Consider the following 24,991-nt stretch of genomic DNA (forward strand, 5'->3'; position numbering starts at 1 on the left):
GTCCCATTACAACTCGTTGCTTTGATCCTGTTCGGGGCTTTCCTGGGTAAACGACCAATCGAAAGTCATTGCCTCGAGATTCAATCTCGTGAAATGATCCGGCCAGTCATATGGTCGAGAAATGACAGGCTGTATCAGAGCGATTTGTATGTCATCGTAGTAGTTTATCTCTTCTTCCTCCTCACCATCGTCAGGAATTTTGGGTGGTTCTTCATCAGCATCGTCTCCGTCATCGGGGTTAACTTCATACTAATCCATCATCAAATCCCTAATAGCAGAACCCTCATGACTTTTAACATCGTCATCCATTAAGTCAACATTACGAACTTCAACATTAGACCCCTCTTGACTACCTTCAGGTGGCATATTTCGATCCACCATCATCCTTCTAATAGTTCATCTAACAGCTCCACTCAACGAATTATCATCGATAGTATCTGCAGACGATCCTCGGCCACCCAACTCAATGAGGAAAACGAATAATTCCAACAGATGAACATTTGTCAATCAGTTATGCCACGACCTTATAAGCTGTACGTCTTTGTTGTCACGTAAACGATACCTAATTTAAAACAACAAAAATATTTCTCACCATGGTCTAATACATATACTAGAAACAGAGACAAGACAACTGTAATATACCTTTTATAAAATAAACTACCATCTACTTCTGTAGGATATCTGTAGTAAATTTTTTCACCCTTTTTACCTCTTGCTGTCCGACAGAATGCAATATCAAATTCTTTGACGATGTTAAATTGTTGACTTCCGGTGTCATATAGGTAATTATCGGTTGCCCCGATCTAAAAACAATAGAACCTTTTTCATCATATACTATTTCACCATCGTAATGAATAGATAACAATAGATACCTTGACATTGTAGAGAAAAAATGTCAACAATGATAATGAAAGTCGACAATGAAATTGTGGTTTTCTACTCTGCTGTATGTTTTTATTTTGGACATCTATCTTAGAGCTTTCCGGGAATGCAGCGAACTCCCTAATTTATATAGAGTTCACTGGGAGTGCAGCAAACTTGCCTTAATTACAAAAAAAACATATTCTAAAAAATAAAGCTCAAAATTCTTGTTTGGAGAATTAAATAATTTTTTTATTTTATTTAAGAAAAAATCCCTAAAAACCAATATTAGTTCCAATGGAAAAAAGTTTTAACCTCGAAACCAAAAACACATCACCTCAAATTAAATTTTGAAAAAGTAGTATGAAAAAGGTAAGAAACTTGTATTAGAATTTTAGAGCAAATCCAAAAAAGAGATATGGGGGAGCAAAGTAAAAGTTACACAAAAAGTGATTCTCTAAAATAGCTTATTTGACATCTGAGATAAATATTCCACTGACTGATATAGGCACATTATATTCACTTCAACGGGAAGAAAAGATAATTTCAAAGAGTAGTGAAGCATCAACTCAAGTCCAAAGCATTATTGATAACATTAGTATATAACACGAAGGGACAAGAAATATATTGCAATTGAGAGAAGCCATGAGAATTGTAAGACCCAAAATTTTTAAAAAAGAAATATTATGAGATATTATGTAAAGAGTCTTGTATATAAATTTATGCCTGCTTGTATTTTTCTTAAGATAAAGTATTTATTTTCGGTTTTCAAAGAAGTCAGCAATACAGTGTCGAGTCATAGGCTCCTATATTAATATTTAGTATGTAAAGTAATCGTAATACTTCTTGCTATCAGAGTAGCGCAATCGGAAGCGTGACTTCTGATAGTGAAGGTGTTACAAGAACCGAAAAGATTAAAAATGTGAAATAATTGAGTACAAGGCTTATATACTAGTATGCAATTATGATTACTCATATAGCTAAGCGAAATCATAATGAATCAATATAATAAGCAAATTATAAAATCAAAAAGCATATTGAAGCAAGAAATGGAAACCCAAAAAATTAGAAAACCTAAAAATAAAATCTCCAAACCCCCAAAAATTTACAGAACTAGTTGAAAATCCATATATACATGCATTCTACTACTGTCTTAGTTCGCCATGCCAGTTCATCAACAAACGCTAACAAACCTCAAATGCAAAATCACATTAATACAGTTAAAAAACAAAAATTCTCCAAAAAAAATCCCTATAAATTACAAAATTAGAAGCTGCAGAACCTTAAAAATGACAAAATCAGAAGGACCAAAAACCTTACGTATCGGAAAAACACAACTGTAGCTGTCTGTCATGTTCATCTATAGGCGTCATTTGTTGAATTAGACGAGTCACACAACTACACAAGCTCGTAGACGTCGTTCCTATTCACTCAGAGCAAACCACGGAGAAAAAAAGAAAACCACTGAAGCTCTGGGAGATCATTGTTCGTTTTGATGTAAAAGAACCATACCAAAAGAGGAGCCACACCAACAAACGTCGCTGCCAGTGATGTTGCCTAGCTATTTTAGAGTAGAGACGATGAAGGAGACGCTGGCGGTGTTCACGCGAGAAAAGAGAAGACACAAATGTTGGTGGAAAAAATATTAGGCCATTGCTAGGGTGCTAAAAAAGTTTTTTTTTTCTTCTGGTGCTGAAAGTATGTGGCACATTGAAGTAGAGGACACATACTTTTGTTGCCTCCAAAGTACCGACATTTGCTGCGCCAAAGCTGATGGCAATCAGTTGATGATGTTTGCCCAAAATTTGGTTAGATGATAATAATATTATGTAAATGATGGGAGTTAAATTATTGGGCCTATTTTTGAAGGCCCAGCAAGTATTGGAGGTCACATTTAAGTGTGGCTGTTTTATGTTGTGTTATTGAACCATAAAAAGTGAAGATAATATGTGACATTAAAATTCGATTTTTGTTTAACGTTTTGGACTATGAAAAATTTTTTTGGGCATACAAATGAAATTGGATAATGAAAATACTATTATGTAATAATAAACAATTAAAATATGAAACCCAAAAAAATAGATAATAACAATAATAATAGTTATAATATTTAAAAAAAAAGAGAAGACAGATCTAAAATTAAAAATTTAGGGTACAAAAGAAAAAGGTGCTTTTTACTGCTCTATCGTGTTCAAAGCGTATGTTATTTTGTTTTAAAATTTTGTTCTATGCATTAAAAAAAATTAATAACTTTTATTTTTCTAAAAAAAGAATATTTATTTGGATATTTAATTTTTCAAGTTTAATAAATTTTAATTTTTAAATTAAACGAATTGAAAATTTTAAATAGTAGTATTTTGAGTTTAAATATAACTGTTCATACACTGGCCCAACACTAAGGCTCATGTCCAAATACACCAAAAGGCCCAATCTAAAGATTGGCCTTCGTTATTCACCGACCTCTTTAGAAGAGGTCGGACTCAACACAGACTTCTTTCCAAAGAAGTCGGGCTCAAGAGACAGCTAGCAGATAACACTTATTCAAATAAGTAACTGCCCCTAAAATCTCTCAACCCACTTCTAGAAGCCATATCCCAACAATTCCTAGATAAAAAGGATGAGTATCTGCCTAAAAAGGTGGCACTACTCCAACGGTGGTTATTGGATCACCACTATAAATACCCTGACACTCCTCAGGTATCTCTAAGTTCCAATACATTCTAAACCTGCTTAACCCCATGCTGACTTAGGCATCGGAGTGTCTTTGCAGGTACCACCCCCCATCTCTTGGAACACACAACTCGGAGGCGGCTCCCAGACGTAAACCAAGTCGGAGACCACACTCCTCCAGCGCTTGGGCCTCAAACAAGTCCAACCACCGTCCGATTCTAGGTAAGCCCCAGAACATTGGCGCCGTTGCCGGGGACCTGGAGCTCAACTCTTGATAATGGCGGATGATCAATAACATAGTCAGACAACCACTCGACATGAATAAGATGCAAGCATGTTAAAAAGAAGCTGGAATACAGTTTCTATGGATACCAGAAATCCCGTAAAAACTTTTCCCAATGGGCAAAGGATATCAAATAGGGATGATGATTCTACTTCTACAGTTAAATTGGATTAAAAGAGAAGAAAGCACCGTCCCAAGGCCATTGTAGAAAGCAAACCAAGATGAACTCGAAAACCAATTGAATAAAAGAATTTTCAATTCAGAAAATTCAATTGGCAAAAGAAGTTACGTGAAAAAAAAAGAGACGAACTCGAAAGCCAATTGAATAAAAGAATTTTCAATTCAGAAAATTCAATTGGCAAAAGAAGTTACGTGAAAAAAAAAAGACAAACTCGAAAGCCAATTGAATAAAAGAATTTTCAATTCAGAAAATTCAATTGGCAAAAGAAGTTACTTGAAAAAAAATGAACTCGAAAGCCAATTGAATAAAAGAATTTTCAATTCAAAAAATTCAATTGGCAAAAGAAGTTACGTGAAGAAAAAAAAAAGAGGAAAAGGGAACGTGACTAATCCCAACCTCTTCATGAAATAGGATGGACAATGACATCTGTGCCAACTTACAATCTCGGAAAAATCCATGATACCCACTCATGAAATGGAACAGTTGCATGTTCCAAATACACAGCATCAGCCAATTTGAACGCAACCCAATCCGACAATGGAGTGATGAATCCAGTTTTTTCTTCAATGGATTCACCTGTCAATTACAACAGTGAATAACACAAAAAATTCTCATGGTACATCTTTCGTTAGTTGCTCACAAATTACATCACTGCCAATGAATATGGAAAGAAATATTCCTGTGGTAGAATTTGATGTTGTTTGCACACCAATAAAGATGGATGTCTTCCAGGAAGAAAACTGGAATCCGATCCAAAGAAAAAAGAAAGTCGGGGTGACAAAGGCCCAGTCTTCATTGGAGGGAATGATGGTCAGACTTTTCTTCAAAGGTCGGATGAGCCGGGAGCTCACAAAGAAAATCCGACCTCTTTTAGAGAGCTCACAAATAAAAGTCCGACCTCTTTTAAAGGTCAGACTTTACAACAAGGTCGGATGAGTTAGAAGCTCACAAAGAAAATCCGACCTCTTTTAGAGAGCTCACGAATAAAAGTCTGACCTCTTTTAAAGGTCAGACTTTACAATAAGGTCGGATGAGTTGGGAGCTCACCAAAAAAAATCCGACCTCTTTTAGAGAGCTCATGAAGAAAAGTCCGACCTCTCTTTTAAAGGTCAGACTTTACAATAAGGTCGGATGAGTTGGGAGCTCACCAAAGAAAATCCGACCTCTTTTAGAGAGCTCATGAAGAAAAGTCCGACCTCTTTTAAAGGTTAGACTTTACAACAAGGTCGGATGAGCTGGGAGCTCACAAAGAAAATCCGACCTCTTTTAGATCCCACGAAGAAAGTCCGACCTCTTTTAAAGGTTAGACTCTACAATGAGGTCTAAAACCTCATTGCTCAGAAGAATCCGACCTCTTTAGATCCGACAAGGAAAAAATCCGACCTCGTTTTAGAGTCTGTAAAAAATTTGACCTCTTTCACAATCAACTCTACAATGAGGTCAAAAACCTCGAAGAATATCAGAAAGAGATTCCGACTTCTTTTAAAGATCAGAGTCTACAATGAGGTCGAAAACCTCCAAGCTTAGAAAGAAAGTCCGACCTCTTTCCAAGCTTAGAAAGAAAAATCTGACCTCTTCTAAAGATCCAAGCTTATGAAGATAATTTGACCTCCTCTGAGGATTCAAGTCTACAAATAAAAATCTGACTTCCTTTAAGAGCTTACAAAGAAAAGTCTGACTTCTTTCTTGAGGTACAACTTCGAGAACCAGATCCCAAGCATAAATGGCCATGAGAAGGTCATACGAAGAAATTTCTCAACTGACAACCTCGGCTTGATCCAAAATGACATCGGACCAAAAGCGGACGAAGAAAAGCCAACACCAAAATGAAAAGATCCAACAAAGTCACTTAAGACTTGAAAAAGAACTACTACAACATACTCAACTTACTCAAAAACAATCTACCTAGATTGTGCCATGTTTACAACAAAAGGAATACTACAACTAGAAAGCGCACCTTACTCCTTAATGCACACTTTTTCTGACTTGAAGTGATGAGATTCAAAGTGGCGTAAGAAGTTATAAATGCAAATCGTGGTCCGACCTCATTAAGCCACTTGTCCTAAATCAAACTGGCAAGGGGCAAAGCCTAAAACGAATTGCACAAATAACTTAAGGACAACGTGATCATAATCAAACATCAACACGAAGAGGATGTAAACCCGACGTCACAACAATTTGTTTAAAACAAATTGAGAAAGGATGGCGATTTATAAGAATGCCTCCTCAAGCCAAGAGATAAGTATCCGACCTTACTAAGTTGACACAACAAGTATAAAACAAGTTATCCGACCTCCCAAAAAGAGAGTCCAAAATAACTTGTAAAAGTCACATAGCAACAAATAGTAAGATTCAAGAATGGCATGACTGAATACTCGAGTCCGACTTTATGAAGCTCGACCTCGAGTAGGGGCACTGGCTTATCATGAAAGCTAAGTCCAAAATTATTAAAAACTAAAGACAACATTCTACAATGATGCTAGAGCACGAAAGAAGAACGTGACCCCCTTCCAGAAACATGAGAGCAAACTCAGATAAGGAAAGAGCTCTTGAGACAAAGGATGGCTACGAGATTCGCCGCAAAAGACCTCATCTTGATAAGAAAAAATATCAAGCTACTGAGTTCGGGCGAATGAAAGCTGACAACAAAAAGGATAGGACCCTACAAGATTAATGAGATCTTAGGAAAAGGTTATTACAAGGTGACCGACTTAAACAGCACCGAGCTACCAAGGTCGTGGCATGCTTGTAACATGAAAAGGTACTATAGCTAAAAGCGAACTCTACTCCCTGATGTACTCTTTTTCCAACTTCATGATTTTTTCCCAAAAATTAAAGGATTTTTTCTGAAGAAGGGTTTTTAACGAGGCATCATAGTAGAGACTAAGGGATCATAGATAGTGAAAAACCCTTAGTAGCAGTAAAAGTACCTTCGTAAATAAATAAAGATCTTTTATCTCTTATAAATTCCTTCTCGTTTTTCTTTCTTTCTACGAAACGCGCCGACTTAAGCTCGACAAAGCGTGAAAATCCCATGAACCGACCTAGATGGTCGTCAGGATAAAACGACGAGGTACAAGTCGGTGTAAAGAGGTTATAAAAGTCGATCGTAATAAACTCGGAAATTATCTGACTTACAAGTCGGAAAAACCGAGAAAAAAGGAAACGCATCGCAAAAATAACCTAAATCATAAGAGCTCAATAAATCAAAAATTGAGTATAAGGAATACCAAAAAGAGATCAGGAAACCTATTGAAAGCACTAAGGCAAAAGGCTGTCCCGAGTTGTTAAGGAAAACTTAACTTAAAGAAAGGGACAGTCAGCCAAGAAAAAGGTTTTTCAAAACAAAGATCAAAAAGGTTTTTTCTAAGATTATTGAAATCTTAGAAAAGGGCTACTACAAAGTGTCTAACTTCGAGGGTGAAAAACTACCCAGGTCACAACACACCTCCAACATAAGGAGATAAAACAATTCCTTATGAAAATTGATTTTCTACAATTAACACACACCAATTGAAGCTCGATAAACCGCGAAAATCACGGGCCGATCATATAGAAATCACCTGGATGAAGCGACGAGGAACCAATTGGTGGAAAGAAGTTACATATGCGAATTGGAAAGAAAACACCTCGAAATAGCTCGGGCCAAACGGGTTGAAAAAGTTGTGTTTAGAACAAGTCGCAAAAGTAACTTAACTAAATATGCCCCTTGAGGCATAAATACGATCTAACAACTCGATCCACACGGATAACAAATGGATCATTCAAAATCTCAAGCCCACAATCTCATCTCTACAAGTTCTAAAAATAAACGACCTAGTCGTATAAAATGGAACACTTTCACAAAAACAAGTTGTTCCAAGAAAACTCGTTCTAGCATTCACAACAACATAAGGATAACTTGGATTAAACGAGTTATGCCAGTCAACCATATTTTCAACAAAATTGTGTTAAGCACAAGTCGTGTCTATCTAAAAGCAAAGCTTTAAAAGTGATTTGTATCAAAATGAATCACTTCAACCAAATGACTCGTATAGAAACGAGTTAAAAAGGAAGGATTGTAAACGTTTTTGAACAAAATCGAAATGTAAAAACTATCCTCCAAAACAACTTGGATAAAACAAGTTGTATCATACACAAGGACGACAACCTTGTAAAAACTAGAAAGGGGAGGGAATAAGCATATAATCCCTTCACCTAAGGCGCCAATTTATGCTCGACAAAGCGCAAAAATCACGAGCTGGCCTTTTCAATGGTTGCTCGGATAAAGCGACGAGGTATAAATTGGTGTCCAATGGTTATAATACGGCTTGATGATTTAAAACAACTCAAGCCCATGAGTTGAACAAAATCGAGTAAAAAATAACCATATGATCTAAGTAATTTGTATTAAAATAAATTGCGCAAAACAACTTGATATATAACGAGTTGTGCTTCAAAAAAGTGACTTGTATAAAAAACAAGTCATCAAGAAAACTCAGAAATCAGAATGAATGAGTTCAACAAAAAAAGGCTTCATTCGAAAATCCTTTCTGCTTGATTGCTCGAGTCTGACTTCATAAAGCTCGACCTCGAGCAGGGACATAATGGATAAAGCAACGAAGTCCGATGGTTATAAAGATGATCTGATAGTTTAAAAGGACTCAAAATAAACAATTTGTACTTGAAACAAGTTGTGAAGTCCTAAAAAACAGCTCGAATTTAAATGAGTTGTATGAAATTAGATCAAGAAATAGCCATGTTTTAATTAAACGATTTGAAATGAAACAAATCGTAAGACCTTAAAACTACTCGCATCGAACGAGCTAGATGAGGTTATACTAAAAAATAATTACGAGTTTTGAAATAAACGATTTGTATCAAAACAAGTCGTAAGAAATCAGAATAAGTTTCAGAAAGGTGATTTGTATTAAAACAAGTCATGTATCCTCAAAACAATTCGAATTGAACGAGTTGTACGAAACTAGGATAAGAAATATTCTTTGGTTAAGTAAGATGTGCTAAAACCAATTATACAGAGCCTACAAGCCCGAGTTTAAATACTCGAATCCAACTCTTAAGAAAAAGATATTGAACTCGAGTAGGGGCACTGTTCATACACTAACCCAACACTAAGGCTCAGGTCCAAATACACCAAAAGGCCCAATCCAAAGATTGGCCTTCGTTATTCACCGACCTCTTTAGAAGAGGTCGGACTCAACACAGACTTCTTTCCAAAAAAGTCGGGCTCAAGAGATAGCTGGCAGATAACACTTATTCAAATAAGTAACTGCCCCTAAAATCTCTCAACCCACTTCTAGAAGCCATATCCCAACAATTCCTAGATAAAAGGGACGATTATCCGCCTAAAAAGGTGGCACTACTCCAATGGTGGTTATTGGATCACCACTATAAATACCCTGACACTCCTCAGGTATCTCTAAGTTCCAATACATTCTAAACCTGCTTAACCCCATGCTGACTTAGGCATCGAAGTGTCTTTGCAAGTACCACCCCCCATCTCTTAGAACACACAACTCGGAGGTGGCTCCCAGACATAAACCAAGTCGGAGACCACACTCCTCCAGCGCTTGGGCCTCAAACAAGTCCAAACACCGTCCAGTTCTAGGTAAGCCCCGGAACAATAACTATTGAAAGTCTATGTTAAATTGAAAAACTATGTTTAAATTAAATTTTTTTTGAAAATAAATTTTTTATAAATTTATTTAAATAGATATAATTCATACCTTAACTTATTTTAAATTGTTTTAAGTTTAAACATACATTTTCACTTTAACGTACACTTTCAAAATTTATATTTAAACTCAAAATACTACTACTTAAAATTTTCAATTTATTTAATTTCAAAATTAAAAATAATTAAACTGAAAGAATTAAATATCTAAACAAATATTCTTTTTTAAAAATTAAATAAAGTTATTAATTTTTTTTGTTCCAAAAAAAATTTCAAAACTAAATAACATGGTTTTACAACAAAATGGAGCAGTAAAAAGTATCTTCTTCCTTTATACCCTAAATCCTTAATTTTAGAGTTGTCTTCTATTTTTTTAAATATTATTATTATTTATTTTCTTTGGTTTTATATTTTTATTGTTTATTACTACAATAATAGTTTTTTTATGATCTAATTTCATGTTCATGTCCAAAAACATATTTCATAGCCCAAAACGTAAAACAAAAACCTAATCTTCAGTGTCATATATATTGTGTTCACTTTATTTTTGTTCCATAACATGAAATCAAATATTTACTGTGTCCTCAAAAATAGGTCCAATAATATAATTGCCATCATTAACAAAAGATTATTATCATGTAACCAAATTTTCAGCATACATCACCATCAGTCTTAGCGCAGAAATTGTCAGAAATTTGGAGGCAACAGAACCACGTGTCCTCTCCTTTATCATGCCACACACTTTCAGCACGGACAGAAAAAAATTCATTTCAGGACCCTAGGATGACCCAAAATATTAAGCCCAACAAACCAAAACCAACAAAATTTAATGAGGCCCGAACTTGCGTCAGCTCCGCTTACCTCCAAGACCAGCTTATGACTCCAGCCTGGAAAGACACGACATATTAATGCTTACCATGAGGCAAACCTGATGGACCAATTGGAGCACCAACCACAACCCTCCATAATGGTGTCCACCATAACAAACTTGACCTTAATATGAGCCTTTGCATTAATTTACATTATATTTCAACGAATAACGTGCAGCATACCACATTCCACTCAGCAGCCTGTTATATGTGAACACTTTTCTAAAATTTAAAAACATTTTTAAAATTTGTAATAAATTTTAAAGACAAAAAATATATTTTATTATTATTATATTTTTATTTTAAAACTTTTTTATTTATATTATTTTTTATTTTTTTATTAATTTATACTAAGTTACCTATTTAATCTCTACATCCTCCTCACTTTTACTTACTAGCTCTCTTCTTGGGTGCATTCTCTTGTTTCCATCATTTTTAATTATATTTTTACCTCTAACTTATGTTACCTGCACTTTTAGGTTCTCCTTTTGGTATTTTTTAGTCTTTTCTTCAGTTTTTTCACTTTTTAACATATTTTTAGAATTTTTAGCTCCGTATTTAAATTTTACCATCTTGGTTCAATTTTTATATAAATGTATTTTTGCCCCTAAGTTTTACTATATCATTCTCTTTTTTTTTTGGACGGGGACCCGGGCCAACAAACTAGCCCAGGCCCAGAACAGAGATCCATGCCCCCCTAAACCGACCCGTTATGTCCCGAACCGACCCATTATCCAATGAAGAATCCTTCGATTGCTGCGAGAGTGAAACACTCAATTTCACTCCTGCTCCTTCGTGGTTCCTTCACAGCAGGTAGCCGGCGACCTTATTTGATCTTGCATGGTTGATGATGCCCCTGGAGTCAAGACGACTTGGACTCTTTCCATCTGCTCTGTCTTCGCACCATGTTATCTCCGAAGCAGCAACCAGGCTTCATCAACATGGCCTTCCATCATCGCCTGGCCAAGCTCCATCATACCATCTTCCTTATATCTCAGCCCATGATTCGCACTGTGGCTCCCCTGCCTCATAATCCCCCAGCCGCAACTTTAAAATAGCCCTGTCTTGGGTTGCATGTAGATCGTCTGTCTCAGATCCCTGATGATCTGGATGAAATCCTGATTTCCCTGTCTCATTGCCTGGTTCGAGCCTTTCCAATTCTGCCTAATCTCAACCTTCCTTTTGTTCTTTTATAATTGTTGCTTTACATTTGGACCTCTTCTCTAATAATGCTCTGTATGTCTGCAGGTGGTTTGATGCTCCAACTCACTGGTAATGTTTCTGCTTCTGCTGCTTTCGCCACCGCATGGGCTAACCGATTTCCGTTTCTGGGGGTCCAAGTTACTCCCTTTTCAGGTGAAGTTTCCATTAGGATTCTAATGTCTTGAATTATTGCCAAAGCCTCTCCTAAATCTGTCTTGGATTTGATTGCTTGTACTAGCTTTAAATTGTCAGATTCAATTAAAATTCTGCCCATTTGTAAGTTGTTTACTATGATTAATGCTTGCCTTATTGCCTGAGCTTCTGCCATGATACTTGATCTAGCTTGAATTTTACCTGAGAATCCTAACATGATCCTTCCCCTGTGATTTCTTATAACTACAGCTATTGCTCCTGTTCCCGTGTCTTTCTTGAAGGCTGCATCAACATTAGCTTTTAGCCAATTCTCAGGGGGAGGTCTCCATTTCACCAGGTTAGTTTTCCATCTAATTATTTCTGTTTTGTGTGTTTGCTGCTTTTCTACTTGCTTGCAGTATGTTGCCTCTAGTGCTGTTGCCCTACAAATTGTCCATCTAGGATTAACCTCCTGTTGTTGGAACAACTTATTGTTCCTAGTTTTCTATATCTCCCACATGAGAAATCCTAGTTTGCTAACTCTCTTTTCCTGGTCTCCTCCACCCCCTGCTCTCAACCTCTTTATGCATTCGACCATCCACTTCCCGATTGAGCTAACAGTCTCCACTGTTGGGGTCCATTGGCACTCCGCTCCGAACCATGTGGCCCTGGCCTAGTCGCATAATAGCAAAGCATGTTCTACCATCTCTGAACTTTTTAAGCATATTTTGCATACTGGATCTAATGCCATCTTTCTTTTATATAAATTAGACCATACTGGTAATATATCATGGCATGCTTTCCATAAGAATATTTTGATCTTCTGGGGGACTTCCATTCTCCACACCTCCTTCCATATCTCCCTTTTATCCTCACTTGTTGATGGATTTTCATGTTTCCAGTTCTGCCCAATTCTTCTCGATGCATAATATCCTGTTCTTATTGAATAATTTTCATCTTCCCTCCATGGCCAATATAAGTGGTCCTCTTTGTTCATCACACTAACAGGGGTGCTGAGAATCTCTTTGCAAATATCTTGGGAAAACATGCTTTCGATCTTCCTTTTATTCCACCCTTCACCGTTTGCAATAAGGTCTTTAACCCTTGAGTCATCTGTGCTGTTTGAATTGAGAGGCCCACTCCTCCCAACTATCCAATTATCTTTCCAAATTCTAACTTTAGAGCCATTTCCTATGCTCCACTTTGCACTCTCCTTTAACAGTTCTCTTCCCTGTAATAAGCTTCTCCAGATCCATGACGCACCCTTTTTGCCCGATGCTGTCCAGAAGTTACCGTCCGGAAAGTAGATCGATTTCAAAGTTTGCACCCAGATTGCATTTGGGTTCTTTAATACTCTCCATGCTTGTTTTGCAAGGTAGGCTAAATTTTGATTTTCAAGATCTTTAAACCCCAGTCCCCCATTGCTCTTGCTCTCAGTAATGCTCTCTCATTTCTTCCAATGGATGCCTCGTTCCTTCCCCGATGCTGCCCACCAGAATCTTGCAACCTTTGCGCAAATTCTCCTGCAAAAGCTTTTTGGGAGTTTTATGACATTCATGATATACGATGGCATAGCCTGAATTACAGCCTTTATTAGTATTTCTTTGCCTGCTTGATTCAGCAACCTTTCTTTCCATCCTTCTAGTTTATTCATGATCTTTTCTTCAATCCATGCTAGTGCCTTGTTCTGAGATCTTCCCCATATTGCTGGTAATCCCAGGTATTTTCCTGGCGTGTCCCATGTTGTCATTCCTAAAATCTCTTCTATGTCTACCCTCGTTTGTATCGGCACTTGGCTTTCAAAGGAAATGCCTGACTTGTTCATGTTGATTCTTTGTCCGGATGCCTCTGTGTATTCATTTAGCACAGTTATGATCTGAAATATCTCCTCTTCTTTCGCTTTCGCAAATATTATGCAATCGTCTGCAAATAACAGGTGAGTAAGAGTCGGAGCTGTTGGGGCTATCTTTAGGCCTGTTATTTTCCCTTTCGTTCTAGCCTCTTGCATAAGAGTCGTGAATACCTCAGCTGCTAAAATGAAAAGGTATGGGGATAATGGGTCCCCTTGTCGAAGACCTCTCTGAGGCTTAATCTTCTTCGATAGTTCTCCATTGACCTTGATCCTATAACTTGCGCTTCTTACGCATTTCATTACCAAATCAATCCATTTTTCGGCAAATCCGAATTTTCTGAGCACCATTTCAAGGAAATCCCATTCTAGCCTGTCATATGCCTTATTCATGTCTAACTTGATTGCTATATTTTGTGATCCCTCTCTTCCTTTCTTATTTAGGCTATGATAAACTTCTTGGGCAATTACAACATTATCTTGTATTAGCCTTCCTCCCACAAATGCACTCTGGGTTGGGGATACTATATCCTTGAGAAACCCTTTCAGCCTCAACACTATAACCCTGGTAATAATTTTATAAATAAAATTGCAGCAGCTGATTGGTCTTAATTGATTAAGTTCTTCCGGATCCTTGACCTTTGGAATTAAAACTACTATGGTTTCACCAATCTCTTCCGGTAAAAACCCATTCTGAAAGATTTCTTTGACTACTGCACATACCTCCTTCTTGATTATCTCCCAGTGCTTTTGATAGAACATTCCATTTAGGCCATCTAGTCCAGGAGCCTTGAGGCTGCCCATGCTAAAAACTGCTTTTCTGACTTCATCTTCTGTGACCTCTGAGATTAACTTCCTATTCATGTCTTCTGTGACCCTCCCTGGAATATTTCTTAAGGCTGGTTCACAGTTCCTATTGTTACTCGAAGTAAAAAGTGCGTCAAAACGCTCCTCGATGTGCCTCATAATTCCTTTCCTGTCCTATATCCAAGAACTCGCATCATTTCTCAACTTATCGATTCGGTTCCTTCCTCTTCTTTGAATGGTTGTGGCATGGAAAAAAGATATGTTCTTGTCTCCCCATTTTAGCCACTTTAACCTGGCTCTTTGTCCCCAATATTTTTCTTCCTATTTCCATAATGCTGCTATATTCTCTTTTACCTGCTGTATTTTCTCCTGCTTCTCTTGTGTTAGGTCTGACTCTTGTAACTTCTTTAATTCCTCCTTCAGCTTGTGGATTTCTTTATCTGCTCGTTTTAGTGTCCTCCTGCTCCACTTTTTAAGCTCCTCTTTACAATTCTCCATTCTTGTTGTTATTCATTTCCAGGCGCATCCTTGGACGTTTTCCATTTCCCATCCCTTCCTTACCGTATTCTCACACTCCTCATGATCAGTCCAAAAGGCCTCAAACTTAAAAGTCTTCTCGATCCTTTGAACTTGATTAACATCCAAAACTAATGGGCAATGATCAGAACTGATAGCCGACAGAGCTTTGAGTGATGCCTGCTGGTACAAGACTCTCCATTCCCAATTGACTAAAGCCCTATCTATCCTCTCCCTTGTTACAACTCCATTCCTCGGATTTCCGAACCATGTGAATCTTCCTCCTTTGATATCTAAATCCATAAGATAATTCAAATCTACAAACTGCCTGAATTCCCTAACCTAATTTAGTGGCTTTGGATGTAGACCTATTTTCTCTTCTTGGCTTAAAATGTCATTAAAATCCCCTATGAATAGTTGTGGCTCCCCTTTGTTGCTGTTGTTTGCTGTGATAATTCTCCATTGCTCTTTTCTTCTTCCAAAACATGGATTTCCATATATAAAGTTACCCTCCCATATTTTTCCTTTCCTATCATCAATACGAGCTTTTATATGATTATCACACCAAAAGTAAATATCAATATTATATATTTCATTCCACAAAAGGCATAGTCCTCCGGACAGTCCCCGGGGTTCTATGTAAAATACATTCTCAAAATGTAATCTTCTTTTCAACTTCTTAATGGTGCTTTCTCTTGCTCTAGTCTCCATTAAAAATACTATTGCAGGCTTCAATTGCTTGCACATGCTGTGCAATTCAGAAACCGTCGCGGGAGCTACTACCCCGCGACAGTTCCAGCTTATTATACTCCTGGTTGAGTTGGGGGCATCTGTAGGCCCGCCTCCTCAGCCATTGAGTCTTCCCAGTCATCTCTGATCTGTGGTCCTTTCTGATGCGCTCCTTCTTCTGTATGTCTTCTGCTCTATCTGTTCTTCTTGTTGGCCCTCCCCATCTGCCTAGCTTCCTCTTCTTCTTTCTCAAATTCTGCAGTCTGCTCCGGTTGGTCCTCCTCCCTTCTTCTTTTGAGTTTTAATTTTTCCTCCATTCTTTGAACAAGTTCTACTTCATATCCTCTGGCCACTACTATTGCTTTGCTGTTCTTCTGCTCTATCTCCTCTTCCTCTTCTGCTAGTTCCATGTAGTAGAAGCCTCCTTCGCTCTTTGTGACAATCTGTTTGCCTCTCTGTACTGATTCTCTTTCATTTGTTTTGTAGTGTCCAATTGCTCCATCAATGTCCATGTTATTCCTGTTGTGGGCCTCCTCTTTTTTTTCCTTTTCTGTGCTTTTCCTCCTTTTCTCTTCAGCCATGTTTTTGTTGAACTCCTTCAATATTTCTCTGATTGTGATGTTCCTTTCTTCTTCAATTGGCCCACTTCTAGTTTGTTGTCTGTTTCTGTTGGGCCTTTGGTTAGTGAAAGCCCATGCCCCTCTTTTTGTGTTGTCTATCTTTTTCACACCTGGCCCACCTTTCTCTTTAGGATGCCTAGGAATCTTGCTCCTATCCTCCATATTCTCTTCTGCCTTTTCTTTTTCCCTAGCCTCATTCACGTTTCCCATTGTTACTGACTCACTGGCTAGCTGATTTTGTAGGATAACCTCTTCCTTTTTTCCTTTTTTATGATTTGCTGTCCCATCATCCTTTAACCTAAGGGTATTATTGTGTTTATCACCATTCATTCCATCCTCATCGGCCCCTTCATCTTGATCTTGCTCTTCTTGTATTGCCACCTGTCTCTCTCCCATTTGTTCTTGTGGATTTGCAGATCTGTCCCATGATTTGGCAGAGGCACTAGCTTGAGAGCTTCTCACATCCCCTAGACTTGACTCCCCTCTGTTCTTCTGAGCTTGTCTTTTCAGCCACTCTCTTCCTTGCATACTTCTTTCACACGCCTCCCAAAACTCCTCCACCCAATTGTTTTGTTCCTCTTTTCTCCTCCTTATCCCTGCTTTTCTGGCCTCATTCTCTATGGATTTCAACCCTGGAGTTGAGAGTTCAGGCCCATATCTAGGCATTTCTGAATTTACTAATGATCTTGCTAGCTCCTCCTCACATGTTCTTCTGTCATGCCCAATTCTCCCACACTTATAGCAGTAATCACACAGTTTTTCATATTTGAATTCTGCCCAAGAATGGTCTGTATCTTTTCTTTTGAACCAAAATCTAGTTTTCAGTGGTGCTTGAACATTTATCTCAACTCTGACCCTCAGAAAGGATCTAAGCATATTCCCTTCAACAAAGGGATCTTCAGCACTGATCACTCTCCCAACTATGGCTCCTATTCTCTCAGCATTTTTTATGTTAATTTTATCATAGGGTAAACCATGTATTTGAACCCAGATAGAGAGTTGATTATAGTTTACCTCTTCAATGGACAGGTTTGAGCTCCACCATTGCAGACTCAACATGTGCCCTTCTATCCTCCATGGTCCACCTTCATATGCTCTTCTGGCTTCCTCCTGGCTCTTGAAGTTCAGGATAAAGGAGTTTGGTCCTGCATTGGTGATCACCAGACCCTGTGGATCTCCCCACATGTTGAAGATCGTTTTGCGCACTGTGACCGTATTGAGCACCTTTTCCGTCAACACCCGACCGACTAGTTTCTGGTTTGTATTATCTCCATGTTGAGCTGAAGATTCTTCCAGGTCTAGAATATCCCCTTCCATGGCTACATTCTCCATCCCTTCCATGACTCGCCTTGTTGGATTATGTATCTTTTTGTCTCCGCCTGTTGTTTATGATTCTCTTCGAACTTATATGTGAACTGGCTTGAATAATTTGTAAGATTAAAGGCTTCGCTTGTCGAAGCAGTGTTGCTCCACCTCTGGAGAGCGTGAGGCTCCACTATAGGAGAACATACTAGTTGGTCATTAGCTCCTATCCCTATCTCATCTTCCCTCAAATACCTTTCTCACAACCCTACTATATCATTCTCAATGGCGGTTGGTATGTCCTCCATAGTATATTTATTGTAAAACTTGTTTCAAAAAAACCAAGGAAGCCTAGAGACACAGCCCACTCTGTAGTTAAGCAAAATCAAATGACCATAATGAATATCGGTTATGACCCAAAATACTAAATAAACTATTGGACTTTTCTGGGCCATGCCTATTGGAGTTATTTGCAGATATTTTTTTTAACCAAAAACATGTAATATTCTTTCCAAAAACAAACATATAATATGCCCATTCTCTCAACTGGAGAGCAAATTTCTCTCAACTGGAGAGAGTTGGTACAAGCAGGAGTTCTCTGTAAGAGAGATTACCTATCACAAAACACAAAACAACCATTATGAACTAGAACCTGTTTCATCAACACAAAACAACACATACAGAACCCATACACATAACAATACATCTACATTCCGCAACATTTACACACAAGAACATCAGTTTAGCACGGCTTCGAAGGCAAGAGCATCAGCAGAGTTAAATTCAGCTAGCATGGCATTGTTCATCAGTGACCCTATAGATGGAAAAATAATAACAATCAAACAGGAGGAGCAAAAAGGTTTCAAGCCGGAATGCATCAACATAATTGGAAAAGTCATAGCAGATAAAGAGATTAATTTCAAGACAATCAGGAATGCTTTAATGGGAATATGGGAAAACCTGAAAGGATTATCCATCTCTGAAGTGGCGTGAAACAAGGTGTTAATAAGCATTGAAGACAAAAGAAGAAGGCAACAGATCTTAAAAGGGGGCCATGGAGTGTAAGGGGCTATCTGATCAATCTAAAACTGTGGACACAAAATGAGTCAATACATGAAGTGGATCATAGCTTTCTAGAATTCTGGGTACAGATTCATGGCTTGCCTTTAGAATACATGAATGTTGAAACAGGCAAATTTATAGGTGAGAGAATGGGGATAGTGGAGGAGGTGGAGGATCCGGTCAAAAATAATATTTTGGCAAGGTCTTTTTTCAGAGTGAGAGTGGCCATGGAAGTGACGAAGGCATTACCTACTGGATTTTGGATGAGAAGGGATAATCTTCCTGATGCTAGGATTCACTTCAAATATGAAAGATTGCAAGATTCATACTGCTTGAACTGTGGAGTCTTAGGGCATGGAAGAAAAGAGTGCAACAAGGAAAGGGTGATGGCCTCATGGAACTCAGATATGCCTAAATACATAGCAGGAATGGGGGTCAATCAAGCAAAAGCAATACATGTTGTAACAGAGAATGAGGAAGAACAGTGCAATGAAGAAGAAACAGAGAAAGGAGGGGAGGCGCGTGGAAGAACAGAATACAACATGCAAGTGGCAGAGCTACAGGAGTCTACAGCCAGTGGAGTAGGTATTGACCAGGCAAAAAATAATGAGAAGAAGGGAGAGGAAAATTCTAGAAATCAGGAAAGTAGAGAAAAAGTAAGAATGGAAGGAGCAGAGCAGGTGGGAGAAATCCCAAAAAATCAGCTGACTAATGGAGGAAATCAAGGGAAAGAAGATCAGAGACAGATGGGGATATTGGGTAAAGCTACACAGCAACAAAGAGGCAAAGAGGCCAAGTGGAGTATAAACAAAAATGGGCTTGGCCCAAAGAAGGTAGGACAAGTCTTAGGAGGCATAAGATTATTTCAAGAAGGAGAGCCCACTAAAAAGTGTCCAAGCAATGCAAATTATGAAGAAGAAAAAAGCTACTCATGCACTAAAGGCCCAAGCAAGGGTAATACAAGGCTGCCAACGTATACTGGGTATGGGAGTAAAGAAATGATGCAACAGGAAAAAGATACTGAAATAGAAGGGGCCAAGACAATCAGGGAGTTATTAAGGGAGAAATTTGGGAAGAGAAATGAAGCCAATACAGAACAGAGGAAGATTGAGCATATGGAAGTCACAGTAGCGGAAAATAGGGAGGAGACACAAAGTGAAAGCATATGGAATTATAGAAAACAGAATATCGAAGAAGTGGGAAAGAAGAAAGCCAGGAAAACACAAGTCCATAGAGATGGTAAGGGAAGCTTCTACTTGGTGGAGTTGGCTAGTGAAGATGATGAAGAGCAAGAGCAGCAACACCGTAGGGAGAATATAGAAAACTGGGAAATTGAATTGGCAAACAAGATGCAATACAAATTAAACATTAAAAGGAAAAGAGATTCAATAGAAAGGCTCACAATTCTGGATTCAGATGAGACGAAGATGGAACAGCAGACTATGATAACGCGAAGCAAAAGGAGCAAAGTTGAGTACAAGACCGAAGGGGAAAACACCAGAGAACTGACTATAAGAGGTGATCACAGCAACTTTTCTTTTGATATGGCTGAGGAGGCGGGCCGACACATGCCCCACCTAGAGCCATGAGTGTTATAAGTTGGAATTGTCGCGGGGTTGCAGCCCCTGCGACAACCTCAGAGGCTCAGGACCTCTGTAGGAAATTTAAACCAGATATTTTGTTCTTGATAGAAACAAGGGCCAAGGAAGGTAGAATTATGAAACTTAAAAAGAAGTTACATTTTGAGAAACACTTTTGCATCGAACCCCGGGGCTTGTCCGGTGGTCTATGCCTTTTGTGGAATAAAAATATTGATGTTGATGTTTATGCATGGTCTAATTATTATATAAAAGCTAAAATAAAAGAAGATAATAACTTTGACTGGAGCTGCTGTTTTCTATATGGGAACCCAAAATTTCAACATAGAAAGGCTCAATGGAAGGAGTTGTCAGCACAGAATAGGTCAACGGATGATCCACAAATATTTATAGGAGATTTTAATGATATTTTAGAACAAGAAGAGAAAATAGGATTGCACCCAAAGCCTCGAAGTCAAATAGAGGAATTTAGAAAATTTATTAACTATAACGAACTGATGGATATAGACTTGAAGGGTGGTAGATTCACTTGGTTCAGCAACCCAAGGAATGGATTTGTCACCAGAGAGAGGTTAGATAGAGTCTTGGCAAACTGGGCTTGGCGTATGATATATCAGAATGCTACGTTAACTGCTCTACCGGCAATTAGCTCAGACCACTGTCCGATCTTTCTACAGCTAAAGCCAAAGGGAAGAAGCTCCAAGCAGTTTAGGTATGAGGCTTATTGGGAAGATCATAAAGAATGCAAGGAAATTATCAAAAAAGGATGGAATAATAATGAAAATCAACAAGGAAAATGGGAAGATCTTTCAGGCAAAATAAAGAATTGCAAAATTGAATTGAGCAAATGGAGTAAAAAAACTTTTAGAAGAGCAGATAGGGAGATTAATGAGCTGAAGGAAGAGATAAAGCAGCTTCAGGAAAGAGACCTAACTGAGGAAGTTCAGCAATGTATTATAACTGAAGAAAAAAATTGAAGACTTATGGAGGAGGGAGGAGAAGTACTGGGGCCAACGATCCAGAATCAAATGGTTGAGGTGGGGTGATAAAAATACTTCATTCTTTCATGCTTCAATAATACAAAGAAGGGATCGTAACAGAATTGAAAGATTAAAAAACCAAGAGGGACAATGGATCTGTAGAAACAAGGAGATAATGTCTTTAATTGAAGAACATTTCACAAATCTCTTCACAACAACAGGTGGAAGGAATTTCGAGGAAATCATAAGGAAGATTCCGAGAAGAGTAACTCAACAAATGAACGAGGAACTACTATGGAACATCACTGATGCAGAAATTAAAGAAGCGGCATTTTCGATGGGGAGCCTAAAGGCTCCAGACCCAGATGGTTTAAATGGACTCTTTTTTCAAAAGCATTGGGATGTAATTCATAAGGAAGTTATCGCGGTGGTGAAAGAGGTTTTTACATCTGGAACAATGCCAAAGGAAATGGGAGAAACTACAGTTGTGCTTATACCGAAAATCAAACAACCTGAGAATTTGGGTCAGCTGAGACCAATAAGTTGCTGCAACTTTGTCTATAAGATCATACAAAGGTAATTGTAATTAGGCTGAGAAAGATACTAGACAAGATAATCTCTCCAATACAAAGTGCGTTTGTCGGTGGAAGATACATTCAAGATAATATTTTGATCGTACAAGAAGTGTTCCACAGCCTTGGAAAAAAGGGGAAAAGAGGATCACAAAGTCTAGCAGTCAAGTTAGATATGAATAAGGCATATGATAGACTAGAGGGGGATTTTTTGGAAATGGTGTTGCAAGCTTTGGGCTTTGATCAGAGATGGGTCAATATTGCTATGGAATGTGTCAAAAGTGCCTCCTACAGGATTAAAGTAAATGGAAACCTCAGCAAGGTCATTAATCCACAGAGGGGCCTCAAGCAGGGCGACCCACTATCTCCTTATCTTTTCATATTAGCAGCTGAAGTTTTTACCATTCTCATGGAAGAGGCATACAGCAAAGGAGAAATTACAGGTTTCAAGGCAGCACCTAATGCACCTGCCATTACACACCTTTTGTTTGCAGATGATTGTATAGTTTTGGCTGAAGCAAGGGAAGATGAACTTTATCAAATCATACAAATTTTGAATCAGTATACGAAGGCATCGGGACAGATGATAAACTTGGAGAAATCGGGGATTATATTCGGAAGCCAAGTTCCTATACAAACAAGGGTAAATATTGAAGAGATATTAGGAATGCCTACTTGGGAGGAACCAGGAAAATATCTTGGACTACCGGCACAGTGGGGAAGATCCAAAAACAAGGCACTGACATGGATAGAGGAGAAGGTGATGAACAAGTTAGAAGGCTGGAAAGAAAAACTACTAAATCAGGCGGGTAAAGAAACCTTGATTAAGTCTGTGATACAAGCCATTCCAGCATATGTTATGAACGTTGTGATGTTGCCGAAGAATTTCTGTCAGAGGATTTGTGCAAGAATAGCAAAATTCTGGTGGGCAAGCTCCGGAGAAGAAAAATGGGTGCATTGGAGGAGTTGGACAAAAATCAGCATGAGCAAAGAGGAGGGAGGCTTGGGTTTCAGGGACATGCAAAGTCAGAACCTGGCGTACCTAGCGAAACAAGCTTGGAGAGTAACGAGAAATCCTGATGCCACTTGGGTTAAAATACTGAAGAGTATATACTTTCCAGAAACTGATTTTTGGGAAGCGAAGGAGGGGAAAGGAGCATCTTGGGCCTGGAAAAGCATAATACAAGGAAGAGACTTTCTAAGAAGGAAAGGAAGATGGAGTATCGGACAAGGCAAATCAATTAAAGTAAGGGAAGATAACTGGATTATGGGAATGACTAGAATTCAAGCAGCTATAAACACAACGGTGGAAAGAGTGAATGATTTAATGGAGGAAGGTGAAGGATGGAATGAAAACAAGATCAGACAAATTTTTCCACAGAACATAGGAGATATGATTATGAATACACCTATAAGCCTAATCAATAAAGAAGATCGAATAATATGACCCTACAGATATGATGGAACATACACAGTGAAGACAGGCTATAATGCGGCTAAGATGGAGAAAAGAGAACATGAAACAGGTTCAGGATCATCAAGTACAGATTTGAAGGAACTTTGGAGAGGAATCTGGGGAATGCGAGTCCCAAAAAAAATCAAAATATTTACTTGGAGGGCTGCACATGATATAATTCCAGTAAACTACAACCTTTATAAGAAGAGAATCATAAGAAGCCCTATATGTCAAATTTGTGGAACTGAAGTAGAAACAACGGAGCATGCACTATTACTATGTCCTTGGACGAGGGCTGTGTGGTTTGGAGCTCAAAGCCAATGCATCCCAACACCAGAAAATGTTACTTCATATGGAGAATGGTTACTAGAGAACATGAGGCAAATTAACAAGGAAGGTAAAGAATCGAAAGAAACTATGATAAGCAAATTGGGATACCTAAGCTGGGAAATTTGGAAATCTAGAAACTGTGCAATTTTTCGGAATAGCAACATAGAACCAATGGCAACGATTACAAGGGCGAGAATTTTAGAAACGGAATTTGAAGAGGCAAATAAAATAGATGAACAGAAGCAGCCATTCACAGACAAAAGGAATAGTATTGAAAATAGAAATTTGTATAGAACAAGGGTTACCTGGAGGCCGCCAATAGGAGACAAGCTCAAAGCAAATGTTGATGGAGCTTTCAGGAAGGAATCCGGAAAGGGTGCAATAGCTGTTGTAATCAGAGATAATGAAGGAAAGGTGGTAGCAGGATCAGCTGAAATAGTAAGAGCAACATCAAATCTATCAGTGGAATCAATGGCATTAAGGAGTGCGCTTATTCTAGCAAAAAATTTACAATTGAAAAATATCCTATTTGAATCGGATAGTTTACCTCTCATCTAAGCAGTGAAAGCGAAAGAAACTATCGGTGAGATAGATCCGATTCTGAGGGATATCTATGTCCTGATGGAGGGTATATCAAATAGCGGTTTTACGTGGACACATAGGGAGGGCAATCAACTAGCACACCAAGTGGCAAGCCTTGCGATAAATAGCAGACTGAATCGAAATTGGACCTGGGACCAACCAGTGGAAATCAGAGGAATTGCAAGAAGAGAAGCACGTAATACTTTCAAACAGGCCATGACCGAGCAGCAACATTTTCAGCACAATTTTCAAGCTCTGCAGATAGTGAGAAGACAGTAACATGACACCTAAAGTGTCGGCACTAAATATCTAAAGACTCTGAACCAATCTTGCATCATGGCATCATTAGAAGTAGACAGAATCAGACTTGTGGGAGAAGATGGATTAGAGCTGTGGGATTCTCCAGAAAAAAAAAAGAGAGAGAAATCAATTGCAGAATTTTTTGGTTTGCTGTCTTGGTGCGATGAAGGCTGAAGGCGTTATTATAGAGGACACGATTCCTCTACTGGCGGGAGGTGCTTTAAACTGCTGAAGAAGATGGAGATCCAACTACATCTCCCCTAGTGTCACTACTCAGAGAGGAAGAAGAGTGACTGCCATATATGAATTACAACGTACCAACTATCAGGACAACACAGCCAGGAAACCAACTCTTACTGAGCCGGCGGAAAATTACCTGGAGAGGATGACATCTGCCGAAGTCCAAGTGAAGGCG

General features: G+C 38.4%; 2 protein-coding genes across 2 annotated transcripts; one reads left to right on the plus strand and one right to left on the minus strand.

The window, feature by feature from the left end:
* Positions 1-6: 6 nt before the first annotated feature.
* On the minus strand, positions 7-15,027 carry LOC140175154 (uncharacterized). The gene is made up of 9 exons (XM_072202087.1): positions 14,884-15,027; positions 13,341-14,703; positions 12,721-13,253; positions 11,809-12,345; positions 11,466-11,560; positions 10,586-10,674; positions 4,436-4,571; positions 710-872; positions 7-249 (listed from the first exon to the last, which is right to left on the minus strand). The coding sequence occupies exons 1-9, from the start codon at positions 15,025-15,027 to the stop codon at positions 7-9; spliced, it is 3,303 nt and encodes a 1,100-aa protein (XP_072058188.1).
* Positions 15,028-20,343: 5,316 nt separating this feature from the next.
* LOC112709278 (uncharacterized) lies at positions 20,344-21,916 on the plus strand. The gene is made up of 2 exons (XM_025761171.1): positions 20,344-21,307; positions 21,558-21,916. The coding sequence occupies exons 1-2, from the start codon at positions 20,344-20,346 to the stop codon at positions 21,914-21,916; spliced, it is 1,323 nt and encodes a 440-aa protein (XP_025616956.1).
* The last annotated feature ends 3,075 nt before the right edge of the window (positions 21,917-24,991 follow it).

Source organism: Arachis hypogaea, chromosome 9, assembly GCF_003086295.3.
Source record: "Arachis hypogaea cultivar Tifrunner chromosome 9, arahy.Tifrunner.gnm2.J5K5, whole genome shotgun sequence".
Lineage (NCBI taxonomy): Eukaryota > Viridiplantae > Streptophyta > Magnoliopsida > Fabales > Fabaceae > Arachis > Arachis hypogaea.

What these genes read in the sequence shown, in the direction of transcription:
- LOC140175154 (XM_072202087.1), bottom strand. Translation starts at nt 15,027, where the DNA reads ATGGAGAATTGTAAAGAGGAGCTTAAAAAGTGGAGCAGGAGGACACTA. An exon ending in TCATGGATTTTTCCGAGATT is followed by an intron (nt 873 to 4,435) that starts GTAAGTTGGCAC and finishes TACAATGTCAAG; the next exon opens with GTATCTATTGTTATCTATTC. An exon ending in ATTCTGTCGGACAGCAAGAG is followed by an intron (nt 250 to 709) that starts GTAAAAAGGGTG and finishes ATGATGGATTAG; the next exon opens with TATGAAGTTAACCCCGATGA.
- LOC112709278 (XM_025761171.1), top strand. Translation starts at nt 20,344, where the DNA reads ATGAGTGTTATAAGTTGGAATTGTCGCGGGGTTGCAGCCCCTGCGACA. An exon ending in AACTGAGGAAGTTCAGCAAT is followed by an intron (nt 21,308 to 21,557) that starts GTATTATAACTG and finishes TCACAACAACAG; the next exon opens with GTGGAAGGAATTTCGAGGAA.